This window comes from Cheilinus undulatus, linkage group 17, assembly GCF_018320785.1.
Source record: "Cheilinus undulatus linkage group 17, ASM1832078v1, whole genome shotgun sequence".
Taxonomy (NCBI): Eukaryota; Metazoa; Chordata; class Actinopteri; order Labriformes; family Labridae; genus Cheilinus; species Cheilinus undulatus.
This window is the reverse complement of record NC_054881.1, coordinates 44,392,171-44,413,825: the sequence shown is the minus strand read 5'-3', so window position 1 is coordinate 44,413,825 and position 21,655 is coordinate 44,392,171. Positions and strand designations below refer to the sequence as shown.

The following is a 21,655-nucleotide window of genomic DNA, read 5'->3' as shown; positions in this document are numbered from 1 at the left end:
ACGCCCTGGTGGAAGCTCTGGGGCCTCAAATAGCAAAATATCGAGTTGGGCAGTTTCAACAGCTCAGGCCCTTAGAGTGTATAAGTCCACATGTCCTTTGGGCCTTGAAACCTTCCCTGCTGGCACATCTGAAAAACACAGGCTAGAGAGCTGATTCTCACATATGCGATAGAGCTCCTCGAGAGCTTCGCGGAGCAGTTGGTTTCATCTCTCTCGGCCCTTGCGTTCCTGAGTTACGACCCAAAATCCCTAGAGGTGAAGGCCCAAACGGGCCTTTCCAGCAACAGTCCCTTTTTGGCTCCTATTTCTTTTGTGCAGCACCTACAGACATGCAACCACCTCTAGGTCAAAGCCTATAACCCCAACAATCATGGGTAATTTTGGGGAGAATTTTGAAGCACAGCAAGTGCCTAAAAATGGAGGTCAAAATGTCAATCCCTATGAATAGACAGGAATTTGGAATCCTATGTGCTAAATAGGAATGTGGAATTTTGGAATTGACCTCATAACTCCTCAACCAATCAAGCTAGAAATTTCAGAAGGGTGCCGTTGTGCTCGGCACAACAAGGGCTACCACCTTCTTAGGATGCGTGCAAATTCGACCATCAGGAAGAGGGCTTAAAGGTCAAAGAGCGCCACCTGGTGGAGCTGACCATGTATGCTGGGCGTATGTCATAGCCCTTCAGCACAGCTTTCGAAGGTGGGGTTCGTGTCCCTGGGTGCTTGCGTTTACCAGTTACGGGCCCTCAAAATCATGACATTTTCACATTGTGGCGCCCCTGGCTCCTCACAGAAACACTGCAGGGCCTGGGTTCGGGCACGGCTGCGATCTGCTGATCCAGACCTTTCCGCTGACGCCCTGGTGGAAGCTCTGGGGCCTCAAATAGCAAAATATCGAGTTGGGCAGTTTCAACAGCTCAGGCCCTTAGAGTGTATAAGTCCACATGTCCTTTGGGCCTTGAAACCTTCACTGCTGGCACATCTGAAAAACACAGGCTAGAGAGCTGATTCTCACATATGCGATAGAGCTCCTCGAGAGCTTCGCGGAGCAGTTGGTTTCATCTCTCTCGGCCCTTGCGCTCCTGAGTTACGACCCAAAATCCCTAGAGGTGAAGGCCCAAACGGGGCCTTTCCAGCAACAGTCCCTTTTTGGCTCCTATTTCTTTTGTGCAGCACCTACAGACATGCAACCACCTCTAGGTCAAAGCCTATAACCCCAACAATCATGGGTAATTTTGGGGAGAATTTTGAAGCACAGCAAGTGCCTAAAAATGGAGGTCAAAATGTCAATCCCTATGAATAGACAGGAATTTGGAATCCTATGTGCTAAATAGGAATGTGGAATTTTGGAATTGACCTCATAACTCCTCAACCAATCAAGCTAGAAATTTCAGAAGGGTGCCGTTGTGCTCGGCACAACAAGGGCTACCACCTTCTTAGGATGCGTGCAAATTCGACCATCAGGAAGAGGGCTTAAAGGTCAAAGAGCGCCACCTGGTGGAGCTGACCATGTATGCTGTATGTCATAGCCCTTCAGCACAGCTTTCCGAAGGTGGGGGGTTCGTGTCCCTGGGTGCTTGCGTTTACCAGTTACGGGCCCTCAAAATCATGACATTTTCACATTGTGGCGCCCCCTGGCTCCTCACAGAAACACTGCAGGGCCTGGGTTCGGGCACGGCTGCGATCTGCTGATCCAGACCTTTCCGCTGACGCCCTGGTGGAAGCTCTGGGGCCTCAAATAGCAAAATATCGAGTTGGGCAGTTTCAACAGCTCAGGCCCTTAGAGTGTATGAGTCCACATGTCCTTTGGGCCTTGAAACCTTCCCTGCTGGCACATCTGAAAAACACAGGCTAGAGAGCTGATTCTCACATATGCGATAGAGCTCCTCGAGAGCTTCGGAGCAGTTGGTTTCATCTCTCTCGGCCCTCATGCTCCTGAGTTACGACCCAAAATCCCTAGAGGTGAAGGCCCAAACGGGGCCTTTCCAGCAACAGTCCCTTTTTGGCTCCTATTTCTTTTGTGCAGCACCTACAGACATGCAACCACCTCTAGGTCAAAGCCTATAACCCCAACAATCATGGGTAATTTTGGGGAGAATTTTGAAGCACAGCAAGTGCCTAAAAATGGAGGTCAAAATGTCAATCCCTATGAATAGACAGGAATTTGGAATCCTATGTGCTAAATAGGAATGTGGAATTTTGGAATTGACCTCATAACTCCTCAACCAATCAAGCTAGAAATTTCAGAAGGGTGCCGTTGTGCTCGGCACAACAAGGGCTACCACCTTCTTAGGATGCGTGCAAATTCGACCATCAGGAAGAGGGCTTAAAGGTCAAAGAGCGCCACCTGGTGGAGCTGACCATGTATGCTGGGCGTATGTCATAGCCCTTCAGCACAGCTTTCCGAAGGTGGGGGTTCGTGTCCCTGGGTGCTTGCGTTTACCAGTTACGGGCCCTCAAAATCATGACATTTTCACATTGTGGCGCCCCTGGCTCCTCACAGAAACACTGCAGGGCCTGGCCTGGGCACGGCTGCGATCTGCTGATCCAGACCTTTCCGCTGACGCCCTGGTGGAAGCTCTGGGGCCTCAAATAGGCAAAATATCAAGTTGGGCAGTTTCAACAGCTCAGGCCTTTAGAGTGTAGTCCACATGTCCTTTGGGCCTTGAACCTTCCTGCTGGCACATCTGAAAAACACAGGCTAGAGAGCTGATTCTCACATATGCGATAGAGCTCCTCGAGAGCTTCGCGGAGCAGTTGGTTTCATCTCTCTCGGCCCTTGCGTTCCTGAGTTACGACCCAAAATCCCTAGAGGTGAAGGCCCAAACGGGGCCTTTCCAGCAACAGTCCCTTTTTGGCTCCTATTTCTTTTGTGCAGCACCTACAGACATGCAACCACCTCTAGGTCAAAGCCTATAACCCCAACAATCATGGGTAATTTTGGGGAGAATTTTGAAGCACAGCAAGTGCCTAAAAATGGAGGTCAAAATGTCAATCCCTATGAATAGACAGGAATTTGGAATCCTATGTGCTAAATAGGAATGTGGAATTTTGGAATTGACCTCATAACTCCTCAACCAATCAAGCTAGAAATTTCAGAAGGGTGCCGTTGTGCTCGGCACAACAAGGGCTACCACCTTCTTAGGATGCGTGCAAATTCGACCATCAGGAAGAGGGCTTAAAGGTCAAAGAGCGCCACCTGGTGGAGCTGACCATGTATGCTGGGCGTATGTCATAGCCCTTCAGCACAGCTTTCGAAGGTGGGGGGTTCGTGTCCCTGGGTGCTTGCGTTTACCAGTTACGGGCCCTCAAAATCATGACATTTTCACATTGTGGCGCCCCCTGGCTCCTCACAGAAACACTGCAGGGCCTGGGTTCGGGCACGGCTGCGATCTGCTGATCCAGACCTTTCCGCTGACCCTGGTGGAAGCTCTGGGGCCTCAAATAGCAAAATATCGAGTTGGGCAGTTTCAACAGCTCAGGCCCTTAGAGTGTATGAGTCCACATGTCCTTTGGGCCTTGAAACCTTCCCTGCTGGCACATCTGAAAAACACAGGCTAGAGAGCTGATTCTCACATATGCGATAGAGCTCCTCGAGAGCTTCGTGGAGCAGTTGGTTTCATCTCTCTCGGCCCTTGCGTTCCTGAGTTACGACCCAAAATCCCTAGAGGTGAAGGCCCAAACGGGCCTTTCCAGCAACAGTCCCTTTTGGCTCCTATTTCTTTTGTGCAGCACCTACAGACATGCAACCACCTCTAGGTCAAAGCCTATAACCCCAACAATCATGGGTAATTTTGGGGAGAATTTTGAAGCACAGCAAGTGCCTAAAAATGGAGGTCAAAATGTCAATCCCTATGAATAGACAGGAATTTGGAATCCTATGTGCTAAATAGGAATGTGGAATTTTGGAATTGACCTCATAACTCCTCAACCAATCAAGCTAGAAATTTCAGAAGGGTGCCGTTGTGCTCGGCACAACAAGGGCTACCACCTTCTTAGGATGCGTGCAAATTCGACCATCAGGAAGAGGGCTTAAAGGTCAAAGAGCGCCACCTGGTGGAGCTGACCATGTATGCTGGGCGTATGTCATAGCCCTTCAGCACAGCTTTCGAAGGTGGGGTTCGTGTCCCTGGGTGCTTGCGTTTACCAGTTACGGGCCCTCAAAATCATGACATTTTCACATTGTGGCGCCCCTGGCTCCTCACAGAAACACTGCAGGGCCTGGGTTCGCACGGCTGCGATCTGCTGATCCAGACCTTTCCGATGATGTGTCTAATTTGGCCGTAGGACAAGAAATTCAAATCTTGACTCTTCTCCATCTCAAATGCCAACATTGTCCTTAACCCTTTGAGACAGTGAGGGCTTTGCCATGCACTTGCTTTCATTAGACATGGGGTTTTTTATTTGCATTCTTGTAGTACTCTTCCAGCCCGATCCAGAGCAGTTGTCCCCATCGTCCCAGGTGCTTCTGTTGCCTAGTTACGGGTCATTTTTCGTTGAAAAAGTTGATCATTTGAGGGGTCAGAACTCAGTCCCGAAGCAACGTAGGGGATCTGTTCAGAAATGTCTGTGCACAGTTTCAGACAGGCTTTCACGTGGCCTGGACCATCTGGGTATAACAGAACATCGTGTCAAAAATGTGGGCGCAGCAGGCTGAAACCCTACTGGTCTGATAGAGGGGGCCAAGACGAGCGTGAAAAGGTCTCCGGTAGCTCCCTGTGTGCCTCGGTGACCGAGCTACAGAGGTTCAAAAGTCAGAAAAATGACATCTTTGATTGGTCAGAACTCGGTCCCGGAGCGACCTAGGGGACCTGTTCAGACATATCTGTGCACAGTTCCAGACAGGCTTTTACGTGGCCTGGGCCATCTGGGTATAACAGAACATTGTGTCAAAAATGTGGCCACAGCCAGCTGAAACCCTACTGGTCTGATAGAGGGGACCGAGACGAGCCGAGAAAGGTCTCCGGTAGCTCCCTGTGTGCCTTGGTGGCCGAGTTACAGAGGTTCAAAAGTGACCAAAATGACACTTTTGACGGTCCTGACTTGGTAGCTTATCAACTCCTGAAATCGATTGATATATATATGTGCACTGTTTTACTCAGGCTATGGCCTGACGTGGGTGCCTGTGCTCTGCCAGCACATTTCGGCACAAAAGTTTCAGCAGGTGGCTAGAACCTTGACCAGCCCTTAGAGGGGGCCGAGCGCGGCGATCTGCTTGCTGGCTCTCTGCATTGCCCGGTTCCCAAGTTATGCCTGGGCAAAGGTTCAGCTTAGTAATGCCAACGTGGCTCACGCCCCACTACAGGGGGCTAAAGACTTACTATGACAGGGGTGCCCACACAATTCCACAGTCAAAATGGCTCAGGGGCCACTCACTGACATATGACGGGCAATAACCCATCAAAGGAATCATTTTGGGGTCATAAAACCACTCAGCAGTAGCTAAGGGCAAAGATAGGGCAGCACCCTAACCCATATTAAAGTTGGAATTTGGAAGTGGAAATTTGTGTTTTTCGACAGGCGGCAGCGCCCCCGGTGGTCATTGTTTGAATTTCATCTTAAAGTTGGAATTATGGAAGAGGAAGTTGCCGTTTTGGAAGAGGAAGTTGGAAATTTCCAAATTCCAACATTTCAAATTTGTATCTATCCCATTCATTTTGGCGACTGAAATCTGGAACCTGGAATCTCAATTCATTTTCAATGGGCTGTCCCTAACCCTGACCCTAACCCTGACCCTAACCCTAACCCTAACCCTAACCCTAACCCGACTGTTACTCACCTGAGTAACAGGACCTTGAACGGAGCATTCTTCCCCCAGAAAACAGGAGCAACACCCACCTGAGACCTATCTGTTTTCAACTGTAAACTCTTAGAGAACTGAGCCCTTCATTTCTCACAAAAAAACGTAATTGGCCTAATTATCTATCAATAACACTAACTATATTTAGTCAAATACAGATATGATCTCAGGAAAGTGAATCTATTATCTTGAAAATCAGTGTACCTCAAGACTCTGAGTGTATTGATAGTCAGACATCCTAAGACTCACCTCACAGCAATAACAGATGAACAACTGTGAGAAATGAACATAAGAAGTTAGAGAATTATTTATACACTTACCTACAGCCTCCTCCGCTGGATCCCCAGTGTCATCAGACCTTGCAGCAGACGTACAAAGTGCACGATTGTTGTCTTGAGTAACAAGAAAATAGAGAGAGACATTAAACATATATTCACCCATATCACCCTGGATTAATTTGGATTTTAAATGATGATGAAGGCGCGTGACCACAGATAGAGGACAGATCTATTACTCAGATGATCTTACAGTTCTCTAACTGAGAGATATTGAGGGACCACGAGCTCTACATAACCTCAAGCCCGTGCACCTCAATCCCATACAGGATTAAGTAAGCATGAATCTGTGAAACCTAACCCTAACTATTAAAACTTGTAGTTGGTTCTCATTAAAGGAGCTGACCACCTTAGTTTTGTCAAATTAAAGAGCCAGTAACAAGGGGAACACTTTGGAGTTTTATTGTCCATCCAGACCATGGTATCTGTGTTAACAAACAATTAGAGTAATAGATTAACATAAATTGGAATAATCAAGTATCAATTGATATAAATTAACATAAAATGGTAAAGAAAATACAACAAAACAAGGTAACAATCTTACTTTCTTAGGGACGCATGGCTGGGAAAGTGGATGGAAGTCAGAGACCTCTGCTCTGACTGTACTGAGCTTTAATTCTAGCTGCAGGCACACCTGTGTGGCTGTCACACCTGCCAGCAATCATTACTATTGCCCCTTTCAGAGCTGTATCACTCTCGGCCACCAGATGCCGCCATTTTGACAGCATGGGAAATTCATAACACTAACCCTAACCTAACCTAACCCAATAAAGTTGTAAATTGAAAATGAGAAAGTGGTCATTTTACATGGTAAAACTTTCAAATTTTAAAGGATGAAGTTGTAAATTTAAAAAAACAAAATTTACATGTGCTGAAGTAGTCATGAATCTACCAAAATAAAGCTTTTCAAAATTAAAGGTATAAAATGTTCCAAACATTTACAAGAATTGAGTTGTAAATTATCTGACATAAAGTAGAAAACTAGAAAAGTAGAAAAGTGAGAATTTCACTGGATTAAAGATGGGATTTATGCAAAATACATTTACAAAAATAAATTTTTAAATTTACCAAAATAAAGTTTTACATTTAGAAAGAGTTGAAGTAATAATTTTAGAAAATAAAAGTCGTGAGATTACTGGAATGAATTTGTAATTTTATAAAACATACATTTACAAGAATCGAAACTTAAACAAGGATTTAAGGCCTATTTTAAAGGAAAGAAAATCTCAGTTTGAAAATTAAAGGGTACGCTTGGAGGATTAAACTGTAAATTTACCACAACAGAGTTGTAACATTATTAAATTAAAGTATAGATAATGATAATTAGTTATACATTTACCTAGAACAGTCATAATTTAGCTAAATTTAACCCATAATTTTCTGAGAATAAAGCCATAAATTAACAAAATGAAACTGTAAATTCATGAGATGAAAATAACAGTTTTACACTGATGAAATTATAAATTCACATTTGGAGATGTGCATATACAAGAGTAAAGTTTATTGAGGATTTTCCGAGATTTAAACCCACAGTTTCTGTTTAATCTTCTCTCAGATTAAAAACTCTTCTCTCAAAATTTAAGACTTTAATCTCAAAACCCCCAAGCAATCATCATTTTCTATAAACTCTTCTTAGTTGTGCTTTTATTTTGGAATTTGTGTTGTCTTTATTTAAAAACAGCATTTAACTTCCTGTTGGGTTTAAACCTGAATCAGAATCAGCTTTATTGGCCAAGTCTGCTCACACAACGAGGAATCTGACTCCAGCTCGGACAACCACCGGTAACTCGGTTCTGAGGAAAGCGTTCTCAGACATGTTCTCTGAGGGGAAACTGCTCACCTGTGAAGAGTCATGTGCTAAGATGATGAAGCTGCTACTGGAGGATAAATACATGTCAGGAGAGCAGATTGACGTCTATGACTTGTAGAGCGGGTTAAAGACGTGTCTGTGCCTTTGCTTTAAATCAGAACTTCTCCAGGGAGCTGTTACTGCCAGTGTTAGACGCCAGATTTTTCTTTTAGTCTGTATCTGTTCATCCTTCTGTGACTTATCGAACAGTGGTGAAGTCTGAAGATGTGCCTTTGATTATATAGACCTGTTATTGTGCTGCTCTCATTTCCATAAGGATTAGTAACAGTCAGTATTTAAAGAAATCTTTAATGACGTACTCGGGCATTAGAAATATTAAGCACTTGTTTATTTTCCAATCAGAAATAGGACTCGAACATTCCTTTATGCATGAATTTATTTTTTTTATCTATTGATTTGTAATCAGAGCTTTGTAAATTATTACCTCAGGCTATTTTTATTGTAAATTTGCCTTTTTTCCTTTGATAAAAGAAAATTATGTGGCAACTTATAATTTAGTCCTCAATGTTTACAATTACAATTTAATCACTTTGTTCCTGAAAATAATTTTTATTTATAATAAAAGCAAATAAAGAAATGTGTGTTTGTATATTTAAACATCTGGTGCTTTGGTGTGGAGCTGAAATAGGAAGGTTTTTGCAGAAAGAAGGTGTTACAGTCATCAGGACACAAACTCAGGATTTCAACCATCTTAACTTAAGATTAGATTATTACCTCTGCCAAGGAGGTTATGTGATGGCAGGGTTTGTTTGTTTGTTAGTTAGTTAGTTAATTTTTTTAGCAACATAACTCAAAAAGTTATGGACGGATATTCATGAAATTTTCAGAAAATGTAAGAAATGGCATAAGGAAGAACTGATTAGATTTTGGGACTGATCCAGATCACCGTCTGGATCCAGGAATTTTTAAAGGATTCTTTACTATTGGGAGATAGGGCTGATGGCGGAGGTCTGGGCTCTCCGACTGCTTTTCTACTTTGTCATGTGTGCAAGAGGAAATAACCCAATGACAGCTGAGATAGGCTCCAGCGCCCTCATGACAGCTATTAAGTGATATAGAAAATTGGATGGATGGAATAGTTGAAAAAAAAGGATAAAAATGGGTGAAAAGCAGCAAAGAATTAACAAAATGGGCATAAAGTGGATTACAGAATTAAATCAAAGTGCAGAAGTGGGTAAAAAAAAGCAGTAAACCTGTGTTCAGAAATGGGCCCAATGTGATAAAAAAAATATATAAAAAAATGGGAATAAATGAGGCAAAAATGGGTAGAACAGGTAAATATGGGCAAAGAGCAGCATAGAGGGCAAGATGAGGCAAAATAAAATGGAAAAAGGACATAAACAGGATAAATGTCAAAAAAGTTCGACAAAAGTGACAAAAGACACGTGGTGGAAAATGGCCATATTAGTAGGGCTGCAACAATCGATGTTTTCAGTCATCAACGAATCAGATGGATGATAGATATTCCAAAACTGTCAAAACAATGTTCAGGTTTAAATATCTCTATTCTCAAACTAAAAGAAAAATGAATTTTTTGAGTTCTGTTAAATAACTTGAACATGCCACAGAATAAACAAAAATAATTATGATTTTAAAAAATGAAAATGACATTATTTTTATGTTGTTACTGTACTTCCCTGATTACAAACATAAACACTTTAAGATCATACTAATGACAACAGCCTGAGGATATGGTTTGAATGAAAGGCTCCTATAGTGGGATTCTGCTTTTGTTTGTCCTCTTGCAATTATTTGATCCCAGAGGAGCCTCAGGTCAGCCAAGTTATTGATATTATGATAACTTATAAACATTTATCACTCATGTATTCAACAAGCTAACGTTAGTTCGTTGATGATTGTTGTCAGACTGACAAACTATCAGACAGACACACAAACTATCGCTCCTCTCTGTCACACACACACCCCCACACACACACTAACAAAACCACTCCTCTTGCCCTGTGACTGCAGCTCACGCCTTTCCTTCCTCTCTCCTGTTTTAGCGGACATGTGGAACACACAGTGAGGCAAATATTCTAGATTAGATGAACACTTGACAGTCCAGCGCTGTTGTTTTTAATCCAGTCTCGTATAGTAACAGAAACTAAAGTTCCACCTGAGGTTTTATGACAGCAAGCTATTTTTAGATCGCTAGCATCTCACCTCTGTCATGAAACACGGTTGATGATGAATATCTTCTCAGGTTTACTGCTAATCATCGTATTATAATCAGAGAAGTGCTAAACCAAGCCAAAGTGAAGTTTATCAGCCGTCTGTGTGTGATGTAATCAGCTCCACGCCATGCCAAGGCACACCATAACCCTAACCTCCCTACTGTTTAGTTGTTGCAGCCCTACATATTAATAAACCTGCCACTATCAATGTGTCAGCAACATCGCGGTACCACAAGCTTGTCTGCCTGTATTTTGTCAATGATTCTCCGCAGAAATGCTAAACCAGGCTTTTACTTTGAAAAGGGCAAACTGTCCTGTATTTCTCTTTCCTGTGACGTAATCTACCAGCATGGAAACAGAAAGCCTCACAAATGTGGACGTCTGTCTGCTACAACAAGGTAAAAATGGCTCTCTGTCTTTTTCCTCTGTTTTTCTGGCTCACACAAAAATAGTCAGGCCAAAGATTCTCTAGATTCTCCTCACATGAGTCTAATAAAATGTTGAAGACCCCTGTGGTGGAGACCAAAGCAGAGCTAAAGATCATATTCAATCGTAGATTCATCGTCTCTGCTGACAGGTTTGAAAATCAGCGTTGGACGCTAATATGTCAGTGTTTTAATGAAGCTTTCTCTGCTGCCCCCATGTGGTGAAAAATAATTTCATAGTGATTTAAATCCTCTTGACGGTGTCAGTTTCTCCCTTACTGTATAGAAATCAGCTTTACAGCAGAGAGTGTCTCCTTTCCCCATCCTGAGTCTGAGTGACGGTCACAGCTGCTCTGGACCAAAATACCCCAGAGGAACCGACCCAAAGAAGGGGACGACACCCACCACCACCCGTCAGACTCCCTCTGCCTCACCCCCTCTCCTTGGTCCCTCCAGGGAGGTGGTAGGAGCCTGCAGGGTGGTGGTGTATTTTTAGCCCTGAGAGGTTGGCTGAGTCCTGGATGTTTGAGAGTTTTTCTCCCTGCAGCTCGTCCAGTCACTCGTCCCTCCCTCAGACGCTCCGTCCTCTCTCTCTCTCTGTCCCTGTCTTTTGTTTGGTTGAGACAATGACCGTGGGGAACATGGAGAGCGCAGAGCTGTTCGACGCTGGGAAGAAAGGTCGAGGCCTGAGGGCCACCAAGGAGCTCAAAGCCGGGGACGTGGTGTTTGCTGAGCCCAGCTTTTCTGCCGTGGTCTTCGACAGGTACGACAATTCTTCTTCATGTGTTTTCTTTGGGTTCAAGGGACAGGTGGGACGATCTCCTGCCTGACTCTATGGGTGCGATGGACTTCAAGGTTTCCTGCTGTGACTTCTTTTCTAAACGTTCAATTTTTTCATGACAGCAGCAGTGAGAGCGTTCTAGGTGTCATGTGAACTTCAGCATGACGTACATCTGGATCCAGTTTCAAAAGATCCTAACACTTAATGAGCTTCGGATTAATTCATCTGATCTAGCAGAGGTTTTAGGGAATCTGCTGAATCAGAGGTTTTTCCACCAGTCTTACATCTTCATGCTGCCTTTGACAGTTCGGTTCATCTCTCCTTCCCACAAACATGACACCTCTGGTCCTGCTTGTCCTGGCATTAAAAAAGTGTCTAACAGAAGTGGAATAAATTGTTTTGTGTTGCTGTGTTGCAGTAATTGTTGCATAGAAACTGCTGTCAATGTTTAGTTTAAAGTCAGAGGACAGAAGGCAGAGCTGCACAGCCCTGATGGTTCATGATGTAGCTGAAGATCAGAGTTTATTTTAGCTGAACCTTCAGTCCTTCTCTTTTCAGTGAGCATGTGTTTAAGGGTCACTTTTGTATTTTTAAATCAGGTACCTACTTTTACGTATATGCAGGTCTAAATGATCAATACACACAAAACATTTTGGACTGTGTCTGGCAGATTTCTTCAGCCAGCAGCATTGAAACAGCCTGTGATGCACCACACTCTGGAGCAGCATGTCCCTCTCTTCTCTCTAGCATCCCTACCGGTCCATCAGCGCCACGTGCCAGAAGTGCCACTCCGAGATTACTCCAGGTGTTATGGAGTTGGTGCCAACTGGTGGCTTTCAGGCTAATAGATGTGGCCGTAATACTCACTGATGAAAACAGGAAGTCCTCGAATGTCTCCTTGTTGAGTTTTTCATTATGTCACAATATCCCCATTAGCCAATCAATGAAATGTAGTTCAAAAGCAATTAATCCATAGTAGTATGAATTTGAATATGAGGATGCAGCAAGCTTTAGCCTATAGAGGAGGAGGCTGGGGTGGAGGAGGTGGAGCTTTAGTCTGTAAAGGAGGAGGCTGGGGTGGAGGAGGTGAACCTTTAGTCTATAAAGGAGGAGGCTGGGGTGGAGGAGGTGAAACTTTAGTCTATACAGGAGGAGGCTGGGGTGGGGGAGGTGGAGCTTTAGTCTATAGAGGAGGAGGCTGGGGTGGAGGAGGTGGAGCTTTAGTCTATAAAGGAGGAGGCTGGGGTGGAAGAGGTGGAGCTTTAGTCCATAAAGGAGGAGGCTGGGGTGGAGGAGGTGGAGCTTTAGTCTATAAAGGAGGAGGCTGGGGTGGAGGAGGTGAAACTTTAGTCTATAAAGGAGGAGGCTGGGGTGGAGGAGGTGAAATTTTAGTCTATACAGGAGGAGGCTGGGGTGGAGGAGGTGGAGCTTTAGTCTATAAAGGAGGAGGCTGGGATGGAGGAGGTGGAACTTTCCCAGCAGTAGCAGCAGTGTGCAGCAGCATTAATGAAGCAGGGATTAGTGAGAAGGACGTATTTAAATGGATCGCTGTGTGGAGAGAAAGAGCTGTGATTGGCTGTGGGAGCTGGGAGGTGATAATTAGAACCAGCTGGCTGTCAGTTGATTACAGCTTGATGTAAAACTATCATGTCCTGCATGAGCTAACGCTAACATCAATGTCTAAAACAGACCTTGTCAGTCCCAGCAGGTTTGACAGACATGTTTGAATCTGGATTGTAGACTTGGTTTATCAGTTTGTCTTTAAAACTGCTGATGTCTCTGCTGCTGTGTTAACTGTCACCTCTTCACACTGCTTCTACCAACCATCTCTTTCTGCATCTTGAGTCTAGGCTGTGTTGATTTTTTAAGACATACAGCTGATAAGGGGATTTAATCATGGGGCGTAATAGGGCAAATACATAAAAATCTGCAAGAGTGTCTCTGTCTTTACAGTGAACCATGTTTTTGCAGACCTCAACGTCTGACCCATGTAGCTGAGCCCAAAAATTTCTCCCCTTTCCCTCCCTTGTGGACAGCCTTTTAGCTTTTTACCAGTTGACCCAAGTTAGCTAGCGGCTGGCTGGTTGTATGTCAAATGGTGAAAACATGGCTTCTGGGTCAAAGCCTGGTGAAAACAACTGTGGAGCATGTGCAGAATGCCAGTGCCAGTTTGAGACTGTCTGAGGTGTGTACATGTGAGGGCAAAATGATAAAAAAAATACCAGAATGACCCCTCCAGGACAGAGCTTGGTCTAGACTTCAGTCTGAGCTTTGAGAAAAGAAAGCAGAAAGGACACGTGGCTGATCTTTCCTTTAACCTCTGCGGCAAGAGCAGATAAAATCAGCATGGTGACCTTTTCTGGAGGAGCTCAGAGAGTCTTTGCTCAGAGTTTACTGGGTTTTTTGTATCATCAGGGTCACTGGTTTGTGTCTGCTCAGGTCTGCTCTCTGTCCATCTGGAATCTGTTTAAACACAAAAACACACCAGCACTGACAGCTGAGGTTTCTCTGAGTAGCTGGTTCAAACATGTGAATGATGCTGATTAGAAGCAATCGATCTGTGATGAAGTTCTAAAAATTAACTTGTGTGTTTTTATACATCTGTTTCATAGGGATGGGTACGTTTGAACCGGTACGGCACCGATTCCCGGTACCTGTGAACCGGTGCCCATTTTCGGTACTTTTGTGTGTGAATATGCAATAACAAATGTTATTTCATTTATGAAATAACCTCAGAACTTCTGAATTTTAAATATATATTTATAAGTATCAAAACACTTTCAAATATCTAATATTTTTCTTTATATTGCACAAATAAAACCTGGCCGCACTGCCCCCGTTCCTCTAATTTCCCCTCTTGGAAAAATGTGTGTTAGGGTCCATGGAGGGCTAATAAATTACAAACAAAAAGTGAGGATGGAGTCAAAATAACCAAATAAGCAAATAAAGGTATAATATTTTAAAAACTAAAAATAAAGTAAAAAAACTACTTCCTCTACCATGAGGAGAGCAACTTTTAGGACGCACTCACACTAGACAATCCATTACTTAATTTAGTCTCTGTTAGGTGAGTGAGAGAACAAACGTATGCCTTTATCTAGTATATTTCTATAGTTGATATCCACGTGATAAACAGGCAAATTACGGTGTGTAAAGTGAGGATTCGGTATGAGAGAGAGAGAAAGAGGGGGCGAGAGAGAAGGAGGCAGCACAAGCCGATCTAAATCATCAATCGTCACACTGCTTCTTCAGATTTGAAGTTTTGCCGTTGTAACCCTTGCACTTCACGTCACAAATATTGCAGCGTAGTTTGCACCGTATTTCCTCTTCCACTCTCTTGCAGTCACAAGGATGTGTTAAGGTATCGAAACATTGTACTGTTTGATTTTTTGTGAATCGGTACTCGGGAGTATCGGCGAAATTTGGGCGGTACACATCCCTAGTGTTTGAAGTCATTTTAATATCTTTTCTTATTGTTTCCTACTTCATATAGCCAAATACAGTGCCTATAAAAAAGTATTTCCCCCTTCTAGTCAGTATTTAGTGGTCACCTTTGGCTGTAATCACAGATCTGAGTAAATCCTCTCCAAGGCTGTAGTTCTCTGTCAGACAAAACAAGATCATCCTCAAGGAGTTGGCTATATTTCACCAGCTGCTGAGGAGCATCCCAACAGCACAATGCTGCTGAGAAGCATCCCTGCAGCATGATGCTGCCACCAGCATGCTCCACAGTGGGGATGGTGTGTTTGTGGTGATGTCAGTGTTTGGTGTCTTGTCTGATGGTCTCAAAGCTCCATTCTGGTCTCATCAGACAAAGAACTTTCTTCCTCTTGACCATGGAGTCTCCCACAGTCCTTCTGGTGAACTCTAGTCCAGATTGAATCTGAGTTTTCTTCAACAGTGTCTTTCTCTTTGCCACTCTCCCATAAAGCTCTGACTGGTGAAGAACCCGGCCAACAGTTGTTGTCTGCAGAGTCTCTCCATCTCAGCTGCTGAAGCTTGGAGCTCCTTCAGAGTAGTCATAGGTGTCTTGGTGTCCTCTCTCACTAGTCTCCTTCTTGCACGCCCACTCAGTTTGTGAGGACGGTCTGATCTAGGCAGATTTACACATGTGACATATTCCTTCATTTCTTCATGATGGATTTAATTGAACTCTGGGGGATGTTCAGAGACTTGGAGATGTTTCCGTCTCCATCCTCTGACTTAGACTTTTCAATCACCTTTTCTCTGAGTGTTCTTTTGTCTTCATGGTGTAATGGTAGCCAGGAATACCGATGAACCAGTGACAGGACCTTCCAGAGACAGGTGTCTTTATACTAATACAATTTTTTATACAGTCACTTATTTTACATTACATATTTTATTAAACCGACATTACTTTGTAGAACTCTGTTTTCACTTTGGCATTAAAGAGGTTTTTTTTTTTTTTTTTTTTTTTTTTTTGGTCAAAAAAGTCAAATAATATTAAACAAGTTTGATTTATAGAATCATTAAAAGGGTAAAAAATCCAAGGGGATGAATACTTTTTTATAGACATTGCATTCACAGATTGATAGACAACAGATTAGGGGTGTATTTTGGCTTAAATCTTCACAAATGTCTAACATGAAGAGTTTAGGGTGTTTATTTGGTCTGTTTTTGTTTTCTTCAGTTTGTACACTCAGGTGTGTCACAGCTGTTTCCGGCGTCAGGCCAACCTCCACCGCTGTGCTCAGTGTAAGTTCGCTCACTACTGCGACCGCACCTGTCAGACGGCGTGCTGGGATGAACATAAGCAGGAATGTGGAGCCATCAGGAAGGTTGGAGCCCCCAGCGAGAGCGTCCGGTAAGAAACGCTGATTTCAGATCTATCCTGGTCATCCTGCACAGGGACCGGCAGTAAGAATCACAAGGCTTGCTGATCAGTTCTCCAACAGTGAATCTCTTTTATTTGGAAGAAAATCACAGGAATAAACTGTCCTTATCTGCAGAATTGAATGTTTTTAATCTATCTGCTCTGACGTTCTTAATATGCATAAAGGTTCAGCAATATTAGGAACTAGTTTAAGGTTTTGTTCTTTGATTTTTGTTGTTTCTATTGTGTGTAATGCTCATGCACACAATAGAAACTCAGGATGGATTATCATGCATTTGCATTTATATATCTCCCTGCCTAAGGAGAAATACGTTTTATAAAAATCAAATAGCATTATAATTAGTTTAAAACTGTCCCGTTGTTATAGCATGTATTCTGTGCAGAGTGTTGTGTCTTTATTTAATGTCTTGTGCAAATTAATGCACATCAGCTCTCTCTAAACTTGTTAATTCTGTTTCAAAGTTTGGCATTCTGACATTGGGCTCTCTGGGGACCGACTCACTTTAGAATCCAGCCTCTAGTGGGCACTGGAGGAACTGCAGCTTCAGTAGCAGCTCTTTTATTTTACACATCAACATTTGTCCATAATTCCTCTCTCTCCTTGGCCCTAACCCTGTCCTGGTCCAGCCTGGCTGCTCGGGTGCTGTGGCGTATACATAAGGACACCAGCGTGGTCTCAGACACTCAGCTGGTCCCCGTGGATCAGCTGGAGGACCATGTCTCCGACCTGTCCGAGGAGGACCAGAAGCAGATGAAGAAGGACGTGCAAAACTTCCAGGAGTACTGGTCCTACGGGAGGAAGAAGCACTCAGTAGAGGAAATCTCTCACATCTTTGGCATTGTAAGAATTTCTGCAGCGTTATAGAATATTATAGAAAATACTGATGAAGATGCACTCATCCTCCTCACCGTCTCTGTTTGCAGATTAAGTGTAACGGATTCACGCTGAGCGACCAGAGAGGCCTGCAGGCTGTCGGGGTCGGCCTTTTCCCAAATCTGTGTCTGGTTAACCACGACTGCTGGCCGAACTGCACCGTCATCCTCAACAACGGCAAGTACGTATCCACACCAACTGACAGCTCCACTGATTTATCCTCTTTAATAATGGGAGTTAAAGGCAGTGGGACTCAGAGTAAACTCAGATGGAACCACAGAAAGCTCATAGCTTGGCAAAGTCTTAATTCTCCTAACGAAGAAAATGATCACAGACCTGCAGCTCTGATATCTGTGGTAAAGAGAGCCTTTAATTGTGATTAATCTAAAAATTAATGCTCATTTTATGACGAGTCCGCTCAATTTTGTACCAGGAAAGAATTTTGCATTAGAGCCGAAGGTTTTTACGTGTTGTGTGTGATTCAGGTCAAAAACTCACAAGATACAATTTTTTAATCACATTTATCAGTTGCTATTTAAGCTATCAGAGGTTCCGTATTTCCCTTCAAAATAAAAGCATGTTTTCATGTGGCCAGGAAGTAAAGGGAACCTTATCTTAGGACAGTACAAATCACAAAAAGCCATATATATCTAGCCTGAACTCCTGAAACATGTGAATGCTGCCACATTAACGGGGGATCTTTGAGCATTACGTACATGCTGCCCTGCATATTTCTGAAAGTAGGGCTGTCAGCGTTAATGTGTTAATTCCACTGATATTAAGGTTAAAAATTAGCACATTATATCTTCTAATGCCATGCTGATTTGTCCTTTAAGTTCCTCCAGGGCCAGAGCGGCCCCATCTTCAGCCCGGGAGTTTCAGAGTCAAAGCAGCTCACTTTATTTCACAGCCATTTACTGCTGTTGTGGAGCAAATCAAAATGAATTAATCAACATGTCTCTTTGTTTTGCAGCCAGTCAGCTCTGAATTCAGCTCTCCACTCTAAGAGGAGGTATGTATATGGCTGGTTTATCCTGTTATTAAAGTAGCTTTTTGAATCAAAAAAGAAAACCAGTCCTGCAGATACTCATGGCTGTAGATACCAGAGATTAAACTACCTGTTACATAAATGAGTGGAAATTTTGCATCCAGGATCGAGCTGCGGGCAGTGGAGAAGATCTCAGAAGGTCAAGAGCTGACGGTCAGCTACGTGGACTTCCTGAACCTGTCAGCTGACCGCCAGAAGAAGCTGAAGGAGCATTTCTTCTTCGACTGTGGATGTGAACACTGCAGCAAACACGTGAAGGATGACCTGATGATGGCGGCCGCAGAGAGCAAGGTCAGAGGCGGGGGTGGTCTAAAAACTAAATATGTCCTCTTTTTAAATACTGATCCTGATTCTAACCCTGGATGTGACTGTGTGAGCTCAGCCAGCAGCTGATAAGGTGAAGGAGGTGACGGCCTTCAGTAAAGCGAGTCTGGAGAAGATCGAGCGAGCTCGTGTGGACATGGACTACCAACAGGTACAAACAATGAAGCAAGATTATTCACATTTATGCCATCTATAGTCAAGGCTGTCCATGGGGGGGGGGCCCTTTGGGGCTCCACCAAAAGGGGGGGTCATGGGGGTCGGAAAATCATGGGTCATTGTAAAGTTAATCTGTTTGTCATATTTAACATATGAACTGAGTTATCACCAGTCTTATCCAAGCAACAACACATGAATTTTATCTTTGCTTTGGTAGAATACAGCCAAATTCAAAATATAACCCCTCTTTTTAAACTGAAATTACCTTTTTTGTAGGGTTAACAGTGTAGGTGGGCAAAATGACCTAAATATTGGAAAATAATGTCCTGATAGCTTAGCCGTGATGTGCACAAAGGTCAAAACACCAGAGAATAAAGTAGAGGAAAATGAAATAACTTTACAGGAAAAAAGTTATTTAATAATTGGATAGAGGGGGGAGAAGAAGCAAAAATGGGTTTAAAGGGGCAAAAAGTGGGCCAAGAAAAGCAAAACAATTAAACGTGGAACAAAATGATAAAAAGACAAAAAATGGGCAAAAAGGCAAAAAGTGGCAAAATATATTACAAAATATAGTTTGAAAGACTTTTCAGCTCCAAAATGAAGTAACTGTTAGCGGGGATGCTAGCACCAATGCTAATTATCCAACACATGCATTAATATGCCAATTCATCAGAAATGGGGAGGGGTCATTCACTGGGGTTTTCAGGGGCTCAGACCAGTCTGTGTGCTGGTCTGTCTCCAGTCTCACGGCGGCCATGTGTCTGTGTGAAAGCTGCTCTAAGGTTGTTCTCACTCTCAGTTCTTACGTGAAATGACCTGATTTCTTACCGTCTCTCTGAGTCCGTCCCTGTGGTTTGTGTCTCAGGTGCTAAAGTTGTGTCGTGAGTGTCTGGAGAAGCAGAAAGACGTCCTGGCCGACACCCACCTTTACAAGCTGCGTGTTCTCAGCGTGGCGAGCGAGGTTCTATCATACCAGCAGAAGTTCCCAGAGGCTGCCGGCTACGCCCACAACATGGTGGAAGGATACAAGTGAGTGAAAAACAAGATAAACACTGGAGACAGCAGAATCCTGCTGAAATGAGACAGCCTGTGTAGTTGCATGGAACTCCCTTTGCTTCACTTTTATACAGCCTTGAATATCATTACAGAGAAATCTGATTATTGTCTACCAAGTATGTCAAACTTGGAGCATCCCTAATATCACCATTTAATGCAATGACGTTATAACCGATGGTTGGGATTAGTCCTGTCAGCAGTCTTCCTCATGACTGTGGTTGTGTGAACTGAACCAGAGAGAATGAAGGCTGAGGAAACCTTTGCAGGAGTTACAAGAGCTCTTCAGGACTGAAACAACATATAATATTTTGAAATTGTGGATTTAAGATTTTTAAGATGCACCTGGATTAGGCTAAAACAGAGCGCAGGTTTGAGGTCTAACTAGTTCTTCACTGGATTGTTCGGCCCTCTTGAACAGTAAGTTGTTCCACCCCAACAACGCTCAGCTGGGGATGGTCACCATGAGGGCGGGGGTCACCCACTGGCACGCTGGGCAGATTGAGGAGGGTCATGGTCTGATCTGTAAGGCTTACAGGATCCTGATGGTCACACACGGACCCAATCATGCCATCACCAAAGACCTGGAGGTACTGCATATTTTCCAGTGTTTTTGAGTCCAGTAAATGAATATTTTATGCAGCTTCCTCTTTTTCTGCATCCAGGAGATACGTGAGCAGACAGAGTTGGAGCTGAAGATGTTTAAAGAGAATAAGGAGGCATACCTCAGCATGAGAGACACTGCTCTGAAGACTCCTGCGGCTCAAGAGGTTAAAGGAGTCTGATCCCCGCCGCCGCCACTCAGATGCATGCCTCGCTGTGCTCATGTACATAGAAAGATCAGCACTGAGGCTCTGAACGGTTCTGAGAATTCACTGCTCTGTTTACATGGAACAAAACATGCTGCATGAACAGGAAAGCTGCAATAAAAGAGACATTCAACATCTGGTGTGGTCACTTATTTACAGGCATGCAGCACATGTGAAAATCAGGGCCTGCATTCACAAAAATAATAATCCTTCCAGAGAACACTTGGCTTTAAAATCTATCAGGAAGTCTTACGTCAGCAGGATTTAGCAGATTTAGGAGCGTTCTTTGCAGGGATCTCTGGCCTAGTCCATATGTAGGCTGGTGTTTTTGAAAATGGAGATTTTTCTGTGCATATAAATCATAAAGAATAAATGTTTTATTCCAAAAGTTCTCACGGTCTTCAAGAATTTCCTTAACAATTATTAGAGATGCCTACAAATAAACCTCCAAAGATTTTCACAAAAACTCACCAAGCATTTATGTAAAAAATTTTAAATGTCTTTTCAAGATCCCATTTAAAAAAAAAAATCCTTTAACATTCCCCAAACAATTCAGATAAAGCTTAAATATTTTAATTACAAGTTGGAAATTCTTGCAAATTTTCGAGCAAGCTTCCAAAAATAAAAGCAAATTCCACCCAAAAAATTTGCAATCAAATTCCCCCAAATTTATGAATAAATGTTCCCATAATTCATGAAATATTGTGTAGTTTTTTAAAGACCTACCCCCAGCCCTGAATTTGCATAAAAATTCAGGACTTTAAAAAAAGAAATTTCTCGCAAATTTCCAATTAAGAAAAGTACCCATCGAAAGTACCCATGAATTTCTAAGCCCCCCCCCCCCAAAAAAATAACACTGAAATCAAAGAAATTTTGGGGAAGATTTCTGCCAAAATTTCTTGAAACTTCGAACAAATTTGGGAAAGAGATTCTTCCAATATTACTTGTAAATGCTAAGAAATTTTGATGAAGATATGGGCCAAAATTTGTTGAAAATTCTAACTAATTTGGAGAAGGATTTCTCCCAAAATGTCTTGAAAATTCTAAGAAATTTTGGGGATTTCTGCCAAAATTTCTTCAAAATTCCTGAAAATTTTATAGCAAAGTCTCCCTATCATCCCAAGTAAATTACATAAATTTTTTTCTGGAAA

At 43.1% G+C, this 21,655-nt stretch overlaps 1 protein-coding gene across 1 annotated transcript; it reads left to right on the top strand.

Annotated features, from left to right (window-relative positions):
• The first annotated feature begins 10,900 nt into the window (after nt 1–10,900).
• On the top strand, nt 10,901–20,637 carry smyd1a (SET and MYND domain containing 1a). The gene is made up of 10 exons (XM_041811231.1): nt 10,901–11,367; nt 16,037–16,210; nt 16,868–17,081; nt 17,165–17,295; nt 18,088–18,126; nt 18,267–18,453; nt 18,545–18,637; nt 19,508–19,671; nt 20,117–20,285; nt 20,361–20,637. Exons 1-10 carry the CDS (start codon nt 11,126–11,128, stop codon nt 20,478–20,480), a joined length of 1,533 nt encoding a protein of 510 aa, XP_041667165.1. The 5' UTR covers nt 10,901–11,125; the 3' UTR covers nt 20,481–20,637.
• The last annotated feature ends 1,018 nt before the right edge of the window (nt 20,638–21,655 follow it).